General features: G+C 55.5%; 1 protein-coding gene across 9 annotated transcripts in view; it reads left to right on the forward strand.

Moving 5' to 3' along the window:
• The window catches only part of HOXC4 (homeobox C4), a 36,297-nt gene that overhangs the window by 17,967 nt on the left and 1,229 nt on the right, over positions 1–17,101 (forward strand). For 2 of the 9 annotated variants that reach the window (XM_051845591.2, XM_051845594.2), the window contains exon 2: positions 15,516–16,692. In XM_051845591.2, coding sequence (XP_051701551.1) covers positions 16,254–16,692 — 439 coding nt within the window. In that variant the 5' untranslated portion in view covers positions 15,516–16,253. Of the gene's footprint in view, positions 1–1,102; positions 1,579–1,617; positions 2,009–2,447; positions 2,648–8,958; positions 16,693–17,101 lie in introns of those variants that run through there. The other 7 variants (XM_070052333.1, XM_051845596.2, XM_051845592.2 and 4 more) reach the window with 7 other exon arrangements.

Raw genomic sequence — 17,101 nt, forward strand, 5'->3', positions numbered from 1 at the left:
CCTGATAGAGGGGTGCTGGGGGGGCCGGGCCATGTGTGCTTCACTTTCTCTGCTACTGGGGGGCGGGGAGGACGAGCTGCAGTGCCTACCTGCCTGGCAGGAAGTGCTCAGACCCTTTTCTCCACCTTCTGGGGCCTAGGGCTATGCAGGACAATTAACCGGGAGAGAAGCTGCATAGACGTGTGGCCCAGTCACGTCTGTTCGCCCTCATTCATCTCAGTCTCTGGGATTTTGTGTGGAGGAGGAGGGTGGCTGTAAGGGGGGGGGGGCGGCTAATTCAGGTGGTGCCTGGGGCTGGCCTAGGTTCTGCCCAGCCCCAGGCTCCTGGGATGGGCTGGAGAGGAAGCACTTTGCAGGAGAAAACAAATGCAAGGAAGGGTCCATAAAACTTTACTGCAGCTTCCTCTCCCGCCCCCCACAACAGGGTGATTTCCTGGAGCCGTGCCTAGGCCCCCCACACTGGTGGGATGGGGATCTGGACTGTGCTGGGGGAGCATTTACAATTATTAATGCGGAGGTGCCTGGATTTTTCTTTTTCTTATTAAGGACTGACTTCACTGCATCCTACTACCTTGGCTTCCGCACTGTCATTTTGTTTTTGTTTTTAAGAATAAGACCCAAGAGCCTTTGCCCATCCCATGCTACCACCCTTCCCTCCACACTGCAAGCGTAGAGCAGTGCTGAGACCCTCAACTTGCAGACAGCAGTCGGCCCAGCCCCTCTCTCCCTCTCCCTCTCTCTCTCTCTCTCTCTGTCTCTCTGAAATAAAATGTGTAATTTTCTTCAGGGAGTTATTTTAATTTTTTCTCCATGCTGAGTAAAACTATTGGGTGAGCAGTGGAGCGTGGAGCAGCACAGGCGTCTCCGAAGGGTAACAGTTAACTAAGAAAGAAGCTGTAGCGCCTGCACTCCCCGCCCCAGCCTCCCAGGCCGCCCAGGCTCCCTGCGTCCTCCCCAGGGCACAGACCAGGGGCCAGCAAGGGCTTTGCCTGGGGCGGGGGCACTGCAGGCCCCACCCGCCGGGAGGGCTATACCTGCCCCACGGTGGGTACACTGGGTGTTTTGTTTTTTTTTTTCAGGCCGGCTGGCTGGCAGGGTTTGGGCCTCTCCTTCCTGTATGAGCTGCAGGGCTGATTTCATGTGAGCAGGCTGGGGTGGACACAGCCGCGCCCGCCTCTCTCCCATCCCTGTCACAGTCTGCAGACCTGTGCGCCCAGGCCCCAGACTCAGCTTCAGCGACCCAGCACAGGGGACGGGTGAGGCCCTGGCTTGCTTTCTCCCTGAGCGTTCAGGCTGTGGCTGGCTCCCCGCCAGCCCTGGAACAGCCTCCCGGGAGCAGGGTCTGGCTCTGCACTGGGGCAGTATGCAGGGGCCCGAGGAGCCGGCCTCTGCACTCTGCCCTGGAACCCACCCCCTCTGGCAGCGAGAAAGAAGGGGAAGAAGCGTGACTTACCTTCCCGGGGGAGTGGGAAGAGGGGGACACGGCCCACTCTGAGCAATTAGAGGAGAGAGGAGGAAAAAATAGGAGGAAAAAAATATCAACACGACCTCGGAGGCGACAGGTCCTTATGGAAATAAGTAAGTAAATAAATAAATAAATGAGGGTCCACCCTCTCCCCCCTCCCCACCCTGCAAGGGGGTGGGGGGTGGGACAAAGGAGCACCACCAGGGCTTTTTAGTGTTACTGAGCATTGGAGGACTAGGCATGGCTTCTACGTGAATTTAGGAGTTTGAAACTTTTGGAGGTTATTTATGTGAATGGCCCGAAGGCAAGCCCGTGAGTGGCTCTTGGGGGACCACGTGATGTCATTAAACCAAGTTTTATGGTGTAGGGAGAGCTGACAAACCCACAATATATTTACATCATATATAATCTTAACTGTCCAGCCACGCAGCTGCTGGTGAGGTTTAATGCTAGGACAGAGGGCCTGGCAGTTAGAGGGGATTACGGCGCTGGGGATGATGGTGAGAGAGGTTCCATCTTCGCAAATGAATCCCAGGGAACACTGTAAGTTAATTCTCTCTCCCCCTCTCTCGCTCCCTTTCTCAGACCTTTCCTCACATTTCCTAAATCTCCTCCCCTTGGTAGAAGGCAGTTCCCACTCTGGAAGCGGGGGGAGGGGGGAATAGGCCAGCTCAGGCCTCCCCAGGCCGCGGCTTGCCACCCCCCAGCCCTGCTGCCCCTCCCCGGGGCCCTGCTGCCTCTAGCAACATCCTGTAGTTTCCTCAAGGTCTCTCTGACCCTCTCTCAGTTGGAAAGAAAGTCAGCGGCCGAGCCACGAGCAGTGGGCATTTGTAGGAGTGTGCAACTCCTACGCGAGAGCCAAGTGCTTGTGGGGCACTGCGCTGCAGGGAGGGGTGAGTTCACCCTCAGCCAGTGGCCCAGGATCCAGGCGGTGGGGGGGGGGGGCTGGGGACCACGGCGTGGAGGGAGGGCTTTGTGGCTTCTGAGCCCACAGATTGCTGCTGGAACCGGCAGAGGCACCTGAAAAAGTCCCCAAAGTATCCCCCTCCCCTTCAGCACCGGCCAGGAAGGGCGGCTGTCCCCGCCTCAGTAACCTGGAGTCCTCATTTGTCTCAGGCTCCTGTGGCTTCACGCATCCCTCTCCCTCTGAGGTCTTCCCAGCATCCCAAGCCTTTGCCTCAGGTAAAGCCAGGGCCCCAAGACCTCAGGGTTCCCTCAGGGAGGGTCAGGTACACGGAGTGGGCGGGGAAGTAGACGTGATGTCCTCGCTAGGCTAGAAAAGCGCCCCAGCCCAGAGGAGGGGGGAGGGAGCCAGCAGGGCCCTGTGTGGCCATTGCGTACTGAGGCCAGTCTCCAAGCTGGGGTTCTGTCAGATTTCTAGAAGGGAGCAGCAGAGGCTTCGGGCGTGGGAGGCACGTGTCCTGGGCACCTGCCAGTGTTTCCTGTATCCCCTCCCAGTGGGTCACCGGCAGCTAAACCTCTATGCTTAGGGAGGGCTTGGAGGCTGGGCGGCTGCCTGTGCACAGAGGGGAGGGGAGCAGAGGGCCAGGGCTGGGGGCCAGGTCGGCGCCTTCCCCAAGAGGGGGGTCAGTACTCACACTCTGGCCCGACCCCCGCACTCAGGTGCAGGATGGGGAAGGGACTGTTGTTATGGTAGTATCCCCTCCGCTGTCCAAGGGACTGAGGAAGCAGGGACAGGAGGGTGAAGGGACATACAGGCACAAAGCTGGGGCGTGGGGGGGGGAGCGTACTGAGACCAGCCCCACACCTGCAAGCACTTGGAGGACCCTCCCGTCCCCGCGCACCTTCTCCCAGGGCCTCAGCCACCACCACACACACACCACCCTTGCCCAGATTTGCCCTCTCCATCCTCCTCCCTGACAAGCACTGGGACCCCAGAAAAGTCTGTCCAGGAGGGCCCTAAAAAGTTAACTCTCAGGGTCGCCTTTCCTCCTTCCCCACCGTCCCCTCTAGGCTGAGATTCTGAGGGTTTCCTGAAACGGTCGGATCCCAGCAGCAGGGAGGCATTCCCCAGGGTCTGTAACTTGCCTCTCCCCTCCCCAGCCCGCCCCTCCCGGCCTCCCGGAGGTCTTTAACCAGGAATTCAGCTGGAGTCCCCGTCCAGTCCCCAGGCCAGGCGGCGCTGCGCTGGGCGCTGCGGGCCGTATGCGGATTCACACAGCGCCTCTTGGGCAGTCAGTCACTCCCTCCCTCCCTTCTCTGTTCTTGAGGCTCAAACGGTCCACTTAAACACCAGCCTCCTCTTCCTTCCAACAATCCGCTCTTCGGGTCAGTTTTTACTGTTTTGTCAGTTCCACCTGGACTCGGGACAAACACAAAAGGGCCCTGAGATTCGTGGGCTTTCCACGCCCAGCGCCCTGAACTGGGGATGTGTGTGGGGGTGGGCAGGCAATCAGGTGCCAAGGTGCCCCAGCCAACCCGGAAAGCTTTTCATTTTGTTCCTAGGTCTTTAACCCTAGAAGAGGTCAAGCAGCCAATCAGGAATGCGCTAAGCAGGGTCATATGGCCTCCATCAGCCAATCAGCAACAAAGCACTTGGGTCTCTGGCTCTCTCTCTTCCCACCGTCCCTTCCGCGCTCCGGGGGCTGCCCTCGGTCAGATTCGGAGGGGAGGAGTGATCCTGGCTCTCCCTCTGGCTCCCCTCAGCCTGTGGCTTGTGCCTTCGGTCTCTAACAAAGTCGTAGCTTGAACTGAATCGTGCAGGGGTATGAAGCTGTGGGGACAGTCCCCTGGAGTGTTGTCTGTGCCCCAGCGTGGTTCTGTCCCATTCCCTGAGCTGCATAGGCGGGAACTCTGCATTAGGCTACAGGGCAAGTGTGGAAATGAGCTCCAGCCCAGAACTCAACTTCTCATCGATCACCCCCTCTCCACTTACCACTCTTACAAGTTTTCATTCTCTTCTGAGCCAGGGGTGAGGGGAGCAGGTGGGGTGAATTGAGGAGACCCCTTTTAATTGATATTTCTGGAATTACTCCTGGGGCATTGGATTTATCAAACTGTCTTAAGCGTGGTTGGGGAACGGAGCAGAACTGGAGTCTTTTTGTTTGGTACCTCTCATTTGTCAAATCACTAGGGCTTCCATGTTGAACAGCTAATGTTTCGGCTCCTGTCTATTCTGTTTAGAACGATGGACTAATGAGCTAGATGGTGAGCTGCTGCCCCATCAGTAGCTATCGAGGGCTATGGGCTATGGCTGTGTTTACGTGGCTTAGGTCGCAGCAGGCAGTGGGTGAGACCCTATTTCTGAGCAAGGGCAGCTGAAGCGCACAGTAGGTGTGCACGATAGAAATACTTTTGTTTCCTGAGCACTTGGACTGGGCGCAGAGCCAGTCCACTGGTAGGTCTGGACCCAGGCATTGTCCCCCACCCCCATCCCCAGGGCTTTGTTCCGAGGTTAATTTTCTGGTTGGGTTCCCCTTCCCTCCCAGTCTCCTCCCTATCTCCTGCCCTCCTGGAGCTACCAGGGCCTCTGAGCCCTCCTCTGGGGATGAAGGGTCCAGGAGTAGTAGGAATGGCCCAGGCTGAGCTGGGCATGTGGACACCCATCTTCTTACTTGTCTCCTGGGTGAGGCTGGTTTGGGGACAATGGCATGGACTGGGTAGGAAGGATAAGAAGCCAGAGAAAGGGCAGAAGTCGCTGAGCCCACACTTCCTAGGTGTGGGCTTTCAACCACTTTTGCCTCTTTGTTGAGTTATTGAAGCACACACGTACACGTGCCTACCCCTAGCAAATGTTGCAGTAGCCTTGTGGGAGAGCAGCTGGCATCACCCTGGGGTTGCCAGGTCCCCAGGAGGGGATGAGGACAGAAAGACAAGAAAGAGGGGTGGAGTCCGCAGGCACTGGGAAGAGGGACTTTTTCTTAAGAGTTGCCTCAGCCCCTCCTAGCATTCCGGTAAGCAGTCCTCAGCTTTGTCACCACTCCTCTCTGGAACTGGCTGAGTTAGGTCTTTGAGGGCAGATTGCTGACACATCACCATCCTGGACTTCCATTCTGTGTCAGGACTCCTGGAGCCTCCACTGTGGGGAGGGGGAGGGGTGAGAGCCCCTGTAGCCCCACCTCCCCCCAGGAGAGGAACTTTGAAGTCAGGGAGCCAAACTCAGGTTTTCTGGGGTTGGGGAAGGGGGGATTCCATGGAGAGCAGACAAGTCTGGTAGAAGGCCAGGAAAGCCACATCCTTTCCCACTCTGCCCCAGCTCTACTGGGCCCTCCTAACCTGCTGTGGGGTCTGGTCTGGTTGCATCTCTTTCGCCTGCTTTGATGGGACTCCAGGAGCCGGAAGACCTGCCTTAGGGAATTGGGTTGGTCGAGCCCCCTGTCCTGAGCCTTGCAGAAGAGCTCATGCTCCTCTCCCACTGCGGGGCAGATGGTAATGGGTGGGGGTGTTGTGTCCATGTGCCTGTGCAATGCGGAACTTGGGAAAGGTGGACCGGGCTATCCAGGGTCTTGTTCAGTATCTGGTGTTCCTGTCCTAGAAGTTCTGGTAAAGAGGCTGTGGGCTGGCGGAGCCAGTGCAAGGTGGTGGCTACTTCTTTACACATGTTCAGAGCAAGTTCTGTGGTCTGTAAGCCCACGGGGGCTGGGTGGGAAGTGTGGGCTCAGTTACCTGGAATCCATTTTGGAACCACATCACAGTACCTCTCAGAGAGGTAAAGCAGATCTTTGGTTCTCCCAGTCCCTGGCCCTCAATATCCAAAAACCTAAACACGCAGGATATACATATGTGCCCAAGTGTGGCATGACAGAGGTCAGAAGCCTGGGCTGGACACAGTCAGCCAATCTCAAACCCACTTCCCTCTCCTTCCCTCCCACCCCATTCTTCCCATCAGCCCAGCCTGGAAGCCATTTGTCTTCCCCACCCCACCCCCACCACTCAAGTCTTGGGCAACTGTTGGCTTTCCTTCCTTCTGTTCCCTCCCCCGACAAGACCCCAATCTTGGAGCAGCCCCCTCCCATGGATGGTGACAGCCAGGCTCTTGGTGACTTTCAATGTCCGGTTGGCCCAGATTGGGTTGTGGAGGACCAAGGTGGCACTGGTATAGGCCAGGGCCTTATCTGATGACATCTGCCTTTCCTGCTGTCCCAGACTCAAACTCCAAACTGCTCTTTGGGCTGTTGTTTTGCTCAGATATTGGAGGACAGTTTTGTCTGGTAAATAGGGGGTGTGTGTGTGTGTGTGTGTGTGTGTGAAAGGAGTAAGGGTCAGGTCCCTCATTTGAGATGGTGTCTCCCCCTCCCTGGAGCGGAGGCTGGGGGCGTGGGCCCAGCTTTTATTGAGGGTGCTTTTCCTGTTAGGAGTAGAGACAGGGTCATAAACGCCTACAGGAGGCTGTTTTGATCTGGTGCCTTCTGGTCTTCTCAGGAAGTAGCATCTGAGGTTTTGCTTTGTAAATCACTCCCTCCCAGCACGGCCAGATAGATTGGATTGCACTGCCCCAAGCCCACCTGAGGTTCCTCCTGTCTGCCCCCGCGTAAACCAAAGGAGAAAAATAAAAGGACATACAGAGTCCCTAAAGCCCTTGGCCTCCGATTTAAAAGGTGTGTGGGGGGGGGGCTACTTGGTCATTGCATTTTCTCCCCTCAAGATTCCAGATTTTAAAATGATACTTTCTTTCCTTTGCCCATGCAAACCCTAGTGCCCCAAGCCCGCAGTCACCAAGCTGCGAACAGCGAAGGCAGGCAGTTTGTGAGCCCGCCTGCGGATGTGGATACAGGGACTCCAGCAAGCTCTTCTCTGTTCTGGGGCTACAGTCTGGCGGTGACCCCTTCCCCAAGCCCCTTCTTGACAAGCTGGGAGTTCAGGGATGCAAGGGAGAGAGAGAACTCCCGGCAGCCAGGGCGAAAATGGAGGAAACGTCACGGGTCCTTGGCTGGGTAGTGTGCCATCGAGATGGGGGGCAAGGGGTGTGTGGAAGCCCGCAGACTTCTCCCAGCTCTCTTTACCAAGCTGTCTCCAAATGAAATCCTATTTTCCTTCAATGGCTCCATTTTGTAATGATAATGAGCCTTCCTAAAGACACCCCAACCCCCTACAAGTTCTCCCTAGCCTAGGGCTAGGGAGATTAGAAAAGTGAGGAGCCGGCTACCTACTGCTGAGTTTGGGCTACTTCCTTCAGTTTCGGGCCCAGGGCGCTGGGGCGCAAATCCACCGCCCGCGCAGTGCACCTCTCGGGAGGGAAACGAGGCCATAGATTGTTAGTTTGCTTTCATTCATTTTTCAGCAGAGTCTGGGCTGGGACACCCCAAATGCACAAGCGCTAGAAAGTCCTCTTCATTCCTAGGGACTCCAAGCAAACACACGTGTCTTAGCACTCCTATAGTTGCATGTGTGAAAATGTATTTATAGATCGTTCTCTGTCTAAATCAGGAAATATGTTTCCCACCCCCTCTCGGCTCCACACTTAGATGCAGATTTATAGATCTTTAGATTTATAGATCCACAGTGAATGTAGCAGTCCTCGGCTGAATTCCTGGGTGCACATAACCAACCTTTGCCTAGTGCTGGGAGGCGCATGCCGCGGTGTGTTGGCACAGCTCTCACTAAACGTCTAAATGAGTATTTGGCTTAGTTTCTTTCTCGGTTGGAAAGAACCATGTGCGAGTTGCTCAGTTTCTATTTTGAGATTTTTAGCAGAATTTATCCGTGGGCCCTAAGCCATAAAATCGCTACAAATTGAAGCCACAAAATTGGAGATCTTTACGGTCTTCTCAGTTTTGCTGCAAACTTAAACATTGGGACATTTCTTTAGGAGACAGTTTTGTAATGCTTACATCCGTGTGAAGGGGCATAGATTCCCTTTCCAAAGGGCTTACCCCTACTGTATCCTGTGTCTCTGTGCTCCTATAAAAGGTATCAGGTGAGCGGGGTTGGGGAGCAAATACCTTTTGATTTTGAAAGCGAGTGATTCAGACAGGATCTCTACTCTACTGAGTTCGCTGTCCCCTGTGGGGATCAGCCCTCCCTCAGGGCTGTCTCTGTTGCTGGGGTCCCAGCCCAGGCTTCCCGACCTGCACGACCTTCCAAGGCAGCCACTTAAGAGTAGGGGAGAAAGGAGACAGGGAGAGTCTTCCAGTCCAGCACCTCTTGGTTCCCACAGGGTTTTTAAAATTTGGAGAAAAGGACGTTCAAGTCCCCTACTATCTTTGTAAGGTGCCCAAATGATGCCAGGGCCTCTGCACCGCCCAGAGGTGCCCCCTCCTCAGTGTTCTTGGTGCCCAGGGCCCAATTAAGCCGGCCGCCTGGCTCTCAGCAGCCGCGCTCTTATCGGCCGGGATTGATGCCTCGGCGGCTCCTGTATATCATTTTCCAAGATTTTTTCTGTCCAACTCCTCGGCTCCTTTGGCTTCCACGGCTTTGACTAATGATTGCTACAGATGCCAACGTCTTCAGAATCCTAATAGCCAGGCAGGCGGACTCTTATTTACCCGGCAACACCGCTGTGGGGGAAGGGGGTTTGGGGGGGACAGGCATTGGGGTGTTGCGGGTCAGGGGACAGGGAGTAGCTTGTGGCCAGCTCAAGTTCCGCTGAACTTCCCCAGTGAGCAGCACCCTCCCACCCCCTCCTCTCCCAGAGGAGAAAAAATCGCAAAATCTCGCTCATAGCAAGTCATTGCTGCCTTGTTAGAAAGACTCAAAGAATGAACAGGACGCGGTGGAGAAGTGCGCAGAGACGTGTTTATTAGTTGTATCTAAGAGAGAGATTAGGCCGGAAAGCAAGGGTTTGGGGAGGAGAGAAAGGGCAGGGGGCCAGCCACAGCGGGAAAGGGGACTCTTTTGCCCCCTTCCTCTCCTCACCCTAAATCCCGTCCTGTCCCAAATGAGACTCTTCCCCTCTCCCCCTGCCGCCGCCTCACCTTGGCTCCCTGCGCTGGAGAGGCTGCACAGGAGTTCCTGGGCGTGGGTGCCCACAGCCACCCCGGGAGGCTGCCACCCGGTGCCCGCAGAGGCCGCCAGGGCAAGGGGGCCTCTGTCTGGGGCTGCGGAGCGAACATCAGATCCAATTGCCCTCCGCGGGCTGCGGCCGGCGGCCGGGGACGAGCCGCCGGGCGGCCTGAAGTTACGGCGGATTTGGCTCCTCCCGGCGCTGGTCGCCCGCCTGCGCGGGGCCCAGGTGTCTGCGGGAAGGGGCCCGGGGCTCCCCTCGGCGCGAGCCTGCAGCCAGGCGGGCGGCATCCTCGAGTCTCGGTGTCCCCTGCACACCTCCCCCCACCCCGGGGAAGACAAACGCGCAGAGGCCAGCTCTGAGGCCAGGCTTCAGGGGACAAACCAAACCGGGAAGACGATGCAGCACCAAATCATTGAGGAAGGCGAATGGGCAGGAGCGCAGTAGCGGAGCCCCGCGTGGCGGCGAGGACCACGGCGGGCGCGTGTGGGGCAAGGCCGCCGCCCGGGACCCCGACCCAGGCCGCACGAGGCGCGCCGACAGCCCCGAGGGTCTCCTCCGTGACAGCCGGTCGGGAGGACTCAGAAACACAAAAAGGGAGACGAAAGATCCAGTCGGAGGCAGAGGCGTCCTGAGGCTGCCCAAGCGAAAATCAATCACGTAATTAAAACAGGGAGGGGGCGAGGCCCAAGGCTTCGGGTCCCGAGTTCTGAGCAGGCGGCCCAGGTGCGGGCCGGGGCCGGAGAGCGGCGGGCGGCGGGGGTTGTGCTCGCCGGCCGCGACCAGAGCGCGCCAAGGGGCTGTGGAGAAGTTTGGGACAGATCGCCAGGGATCCCCGCGGGCTGGGAAAAGCGGACCGCGGGCCCTCTCCCAGGCCGCATCCTGAACTTCTCCGGCTTCCCCCCTCTTTTTCTGGGGTTCGGATGCGCCGCTGTAGGTGAGGGCTGCTCCCCTGGTCTCGGTGAAGCCGCCGATTTGCCCAGGCAAGTTTGTGTGAGGATCCAGGTGGCCCCAGGATGCTGTTTCTGGGGTTCAGGTCCCAGTTTCAGGCACTTAGGTAGTTCCCCTGGGCTGGATTCCCCCAACCCCACAACCCCCACCGATTCAGGGCATGCCTTTGGATGGCGGGGGTCTGATGTTTGGGCTGGGTGGAGATGCGGGTGGGCTTCCTGGGGTTAAGCCAGCTTGGACCCCTTTGGGCTAGCAAGGAGAAGGCAGGGAGGAGATGAGGTGCGCGTGGAGTTCTGCTTGGTGAGGGAAAGGTGTTCTGGTATCACTGGGGTCAGGAATGGCACTGGGCTGCTGTGGCTGGGTGGGCCCCACAAAATCCTTCCTCACCGAGGCTTGCTCTGCAGGAGCCCAGGGTTCCCCGATTTCACTTTGGACAATCAAATAAAGACCTTCCCTCCCCTCCTCTGCCCTTTCCTCTCCCACTCCTTGAGAACTGAAAAAAAAAAAAAGGAGGATTTTAACAAAATTTCCACCCCTTGGCATCTTCCTCCGCTCTCCCTACTTCGGCCTAAAGCATCCTCTTGGGTCACTGAGCTGTCTCCCGGAGCGCCCTTGTGGCGAAGAAGCAGACTTTGGCAAGAGGCTATCCAGCCAAATATCCATGAATTCTGGCTCCAGAGGGGACCAGGATTCCCTTAGCATTTCCCAATCACTGCCATCCTCACTCCCCAGGGTGCCTGATTCTATGGGTCCCTGGTGGCACAGAGACCAAGAATAGTGCACCTGGAAATGCCCTCATCAGTCCCCTATCCCCCCCCCCCCCAAAAAAAAGGTTTCCAACTTGCTACTGGGAACACCAGAGCAGAGAGCTGCCTCTGTGCTACCCTAATCTAAGGCCAGCCCAGCCCTAGATCCTCTCAAGCCACACGTAGGCTCCTTGAAAAGTAAAAGTACCCCACCCACCCAGAAAGTGCAGGTTACAAACCTCCAGCAGAGCAAGCTTCCAGAATGCACAAATCAGAATTTTTCAACAACTATATTCCTACTAAGACGAATTAAAGTTCGCATTAGAGAGAGAAAGGGACCCCCTCTGCCCCAGGCTAAGTTTTCAAGGGGAATATAATCCAAGCAGTCTCGGATGACAGTGGGGGGGTCAGTCCAGCTGGGATGAGCAAGTAAGGGGGTGGGGAGCCCAACCTCTAACTAACAATTTCTCCAGCATAAAAATGAAACATCAAATTCGTTAGCCCAGGGCCTTCATTTTTCCCCTTCCACATTATAACTAGTTATTGAACTCGCTGGAAGATCTAAAGGCCATTTGCGAAGAGACAAATTTCAATGGAGTTTCCCCATCAATAACTCCATGGCAGTGACCTATTGGAACAAGTCAAACACCCGAGGTGAAATGCAGGTCACTCTGTCTAACCAATATTAAAATGCGGCCACTTTTTAAAAAGCCACTTTAAACGAGATTTGAGGAAAATTGAATTCCAAGGAAGGCCAGGCAAGGCGGGGAAATCCACGAGAGGACCTTGCCTATGGTCTCCGAACAAACAAGAGAAATTCATCTTTAATATTTTAAAGGGGGGCAAATTAACATTCCATGATTGCTTTTCTTCTTCTTCCTCTCTCTCTCTCTCTTTTTTTACTATAAGCAATTCCAGAAGGGGGGGAAAAAGGGGGTTGAGTATTTTCTGGTGACACGTCCGGGTTATTAAAATCATTTTAGACCAATTCATTACTTTTACTGACAAGAGATTTAAGAAAAAATCAATTAAGCATTTGCATATTCTTTTGCATACATTAGCCCTGCCTGCTGGCATCAGAAGCGGACAAAAACACACATATATCCACATACAACACATCCACACACAAAAGAAAAAAAATGGTTTTAAAAGTCTTGCTTTAGTCTGAGGCTTTCAAGAGTTGCCTGGAGAAAAAAAAAATCAAAAATGAAATGAATTGCCTAATTGCATACCATCTAAAAGTCAATTTATTTGAGGAAAAGGAAAGAGGCATGTTGCAATTTTTAATCTCTAAACCAATAACAAAACACATCCAAAAGCAAAAAGCAACCCCCCCAATCCCCTGCACTTGGAAGAGTAAGGAGAGGAATGACACTGGGTTTCTTTCCCTTTTGCCTCCCAAATCCTGAATTGATTCTCTCGTGTATTTTTCTCCCTTGGAAAATGCAGGGAGTGTGAGAGGTGGGGTTTCAATGCAGCACGGAATCCGTGGAGCCGCTGAGGGCTCTCAGGCGGCAGCTTGTGACTGGGGAGGGGAGGAATATGGGTTATCTAACGGTCAGTATGGTAATCCGGGCACAATAAGGCCTCACACACAATGGACACATATTTTTCTTCAGCGGTGTCAGAAGGGAAGCGCTTTGTACTGGAACATGTTTCCGAAAGAGAAACCACATCGAGATTTAGAAGGGAGATGGGGTGGGGGCACAAGGCATGTGGACAGTGTTTGGATGCTGGCAAAAGGTGATCGGGAAAAATAAAAATAATCATAAAATCGGGGCAGAGCGGAGGTGGAGGTCCTGGAGCTGGCAGGACAAGAGGCAGGAGGGCAAAGCACAGGACCAGACACAAGATTCATCAGAGGCGAGAGCCGCCTATACCCAGCCCAGTTAAACCATTGCTAAGTGCAGGAGCCCTCGGAAAGGATTTTATTTCTGTGCTTGTAATAAAACTCAGGTAAAATGTGTGTGTATGTGTGTGTGTGTGTGTGTGTGTGTGTGTGGCGAGGCATTTCTACCCATGTGCCAGGCATCTTCCTTGCTATTAGGCTATAGGAGCCAAAGAGAGGGGGCTTTTGTGTTTGTTTTGTCTTGGTTTTTGTAAATAATGTAGATGAATGGTGGGCACATTTGGGAGAATCTCCTAGATTTCTTATTCTGGATGTGCATGTTGAATTAGCTATGCAGACCTGGAAGAAGATCTCCATGTATTTATGGCTGTGTAAGGAGGCATTTATTATTTTAATAAATATCAATGGTATGTACGATATATCTTTCTGAACCCTAATGACCAAAGACAGACTTGACATTCAGGTGGGGCCATCTGACCCCTGCAGGTCCATTCGCTCCTCCGGGCCTGCAGAAGGGCTCCTGGACACATCTGCAGGAACTCAGAGACCTGGCACTGGGGCTGTGCCTTGGGGCTGGGCACTGCCTTAGGAAGACAGGAGGGCTGGGGTGAGGGAGGGTCCCTAGAGGTGGGAGTAAGGGCTTTTGGAGGGGAGCCAGGCTGGCAGACCTCCCTTCCAGGTGGGGAAGGGAATCCGCCCAGCTTGGGTGGGGCAGGACAGCTGCAGCCAGGTGCAGGCCTAGAAGGGAGATTGGGGGTGGGGCCAGGAGGTTTTCTCCAACTTCATCAACCCTCCCCCTAAGCAACCGGAGAGGTCTGGGAGCTAGGGCCCTCCCCATGGGGCCGCGTGGGCTACAGTTAAGATCTGTGTAGTTCAGGGTACAGCACAGGTTTGCTACACCCTTTTCTAGCAACTTATAATTAACTCTCCCTACCCCTCCACTGATAATTACAGAAGAGCAAGCTGTCACACAACTGCAAACCACCACATCTAAGTAGCGTGCCCCACCCCCATTCCCACCCCCACTACAGTCTCAAGTGCCTTTTCCAGCCAAAGCAGCCAGCCCTCACAGGACAGGGGTGGGCAACTCTGGGAATTTGTGGGAATCTCTCAAGGAGATCCTCAACCTCCAGGGAATGCCAGTTTCCTCAACCAGCTGGTGATGGGGGCAGGGGGGGTGGGGCACTGCCTCTCTGGGGAGACGGTGTCCGGGAACCCCAAAACTGTAGCTTCTGCAGCGCTAAGCACTGGCCCTGGTGGGCTTGGGGTGGGGTCCAAAACATTGGAGGAGCGGAGGCAATGGGGTGGGGGGAACTCAGGCGGGAAATCTGGCCCCTCTGGGCATCGCCTGTGGCCCACCCTAGCCCTCGGGGTGAGCCCTCATTTGGAAGTGGAGACCCTCGCCCACATCCCAAAGACGGTGAGAGAAGGGCTGGGAATCTCCTGCCTCCCGTTCTTCTTCTCACAAGGGCTTTATTTTTTTCCCTTTCCCCTCCTCATTCCCTTAATTGCAGATGTTCTAATTAAACCCTCAAATACTTGTTATGCCGTTTTAAAAGGTACTTATTCAAGTGTCAACCAGGCTGGGCTGGGAGGAGGCAGCGTAGGGCGGCGAATTAAAGGTAGATTGACTAATCACGGCGGCGATCATAATAATAAAATCAGAGGGAAAAAAATCACATTACGACTTTTCGTGGAAAGGAGGGAGCAGGCAGCCAGCGGCCGCCAGCCCTGCGCCACCGCCGACACAAAGAGTACGGGCGATTCCGCGAGACTGATTTATGACGTTTTACAACCCTATAAAAGCTGTAGCGACGAGGCAAGCGCTCCTACCACCGCTGGCAGCTTTAGTCTAATAAATAAAACATAAACAGTTAACTTTATGTGTCACTTTTATTGTTATCAAGTAAAATATAGCCAAGCCTCTGCAAGCTATGATTTTAAACTATAATTGTTATCAAGTACAACAAGGGGACCCGGCTCCCTCCCTGGGCTCTCCCTTCTGCTACCCCCCAACTCGCAGTTATGAAAGATCAGTTAATTGGAATGGGGGCAGGACGTGGCCACCCCAGGCTGAGGGGGTGGGTGGGAAAGTAGCCCTTGCTTGCCCCACCTCTGTGGCCTTGCTGCCCCCCCATCAGGGTGCTGCTGTCCATGTGGGTGGCAGAAAGAAGGGAGGGGGTGGGAAGGAGCTGGACACCCCCAAGGCCCTCCCCACCTCCCCAGCATGGTGAGCTCAGCCCTCGGCTTTTGGAAGACAGCCGGGAGCTGGCCTCGGGAATGCGTGTTTACATGTACACACACGTGTTACGTGGATACAGTCCCTGGCCGGAAGCAAGCAATCTCTACCCTCCAGGGGGCTGCGGAGAGAAGAACGCTGGGGCCTTGGCTTGGTCACCATCCTGGGCAGCGACTGCTGGCGGAAAGCTCTCCTTCTACCCAGGCTCCCTAGGAGTCAGCCCCGGGGAGGCAGGAATCAGAAAGGAGCCGGGATGTCAGAGCCCCTGCTCCGGGGCTGGGGCAGGGAAGGGTCACTGGGCAGGCTGGGAGGGTGCGGCTGCTGATCTCTGCTTTTGCCAACCACTTCCTGTTTCTCTTCAGCGGGGGGCTCAACCCCCAGACCTCCAGAAATGACGTCAGAATCATTTGCATCCAGCTGCCTCTACCTGCCTGGTCCAGCTTGGACCCTGCCTCGCGGGCCCCATGGCCAGAGGGTTGGGTGAGTGTGTGGGGGGAGGGGTGCTGGACTCTGGTATCCTTGGATGGGGGGGGCACCCCAGGCTCTCTCCAGCCACCTTGGCTCAGCCTGGGCCCCTCCCCATCCAACCTCCACTCCAGTCTTCATTCAACTTCCTCTTCCTGCAAAAGAGGGGCACTGCCCGGTGACCTACACAGACTGAGACGCCATGGCAAATAACAGAGACCTCTGGGAAAGCCTGGGAGCCGGGACCCACTGGAGGCCGGAGGGGAGACCCCGAGCAGGGGCTGAGAACCGCCCCCACCCCCCTCAGTACCCAGGCTGTGGAGCTGGAGCCGCGAGCAGGAAGAGACTGCCAGTCTGGAGGGGTGTGTGTGCTGGGGGGGGGGCATCCCAGCCTCTGCCAGCTAACCCCACATCACTGCCCCCCCCCAAGCAGCACCACCACCACACACACAAAAAATTGGATACATTTTGAATAAAGCGATTCGGTTCCTTATCCGGGGACTGGGTTGCTCCGTGTGATTGGCCGGCGGAGTCACATGGTGAAAGTAACTTTACAGGGTCGCTAGCTAGTAGGAGGGCTTTATGGAGCAGAAAAACGACAAAGCGAGAAAAATTATTTTCCACTCCAGAAATTAATGATCATGAGCTCGTATTTGATGGACTCTAACTACATCGATCCGAAATTTCCTCCATGCGAAGAATATTCGCAAAATAGCTACATCCCTGAACACAGTCCGGAATATTACGGCCGGACCAGGGAATCGGGATTCCAGCATCACCACCAGGAGCTGTACCCACCACCGCCTCCGCGCCCCAGCTACCCCGAGCGCCAGTATAGCTGCACCAGTCTCCAGGGGCCGGGCAATTCGCGAGGCCACGGGCCGGCCCAGGCGGGCCACCACCACCCCGAGAAATCGCAGCCGCTCTGTGAGCCGGCGCCTCTCTCGGGCGCCTCCGCCTCCCCGTCCCCAGCCCCGCCAGCCTGCAGCCAGCCAGCCCCCGACCACCCCTCCAGCGCCGCCAGCAAACAGCCCATAGTCTACCCATGGATGAAGAAAATCCACGTGAGCACGGGTAGGCAACTTTGCGCTTTGCTCCCCCCCCCTTCCCCGGCGCTCCCCACCCTCCCCGGCCCCCTCCGGCCCCGTCCTCTTTTCTCTCCTTCCCCCTCTCTCTCCAGGAGCGACTCTGGGTTAGCACAATTGAACTGGATTTACGAGCGAGAATGGGTAATTACATCCCCCATAAATTTTATGGCTTAGCTACTCTGGGCAGTCCGAGCCATGTGCTACGATCTGTTATGTATGTGTGAAAACTATGCTCGCTTTCTAAGGGCGCATAAATAATTCAGTGTCGTTACAATGAGGATTCCCCTCTTATTACACTACAAAGTCGCCAGCTTCCTTCAACTTCTTTATAACCCATTTAGCTTGATGACTTCATTTCCACCGCTCCCGCCTCCTGTTCCTCAGAGCTGAGGATG

The sequence above is a fragment of the Oryctolagus cuniculus genome, chromosome 11 (genome assembly GCF_964237555.1).
Source record: "Oryctolagus cuniculus chromosome 11, mOryCun1.1, whole genome shotgun sequence".
Lineage (NCBI taxonomy): Eukaryota > Metazoa > Chordata > Mammalia > Lagomorpha > Leporidae > Oryctolagus > Oryctolagus cuniculus.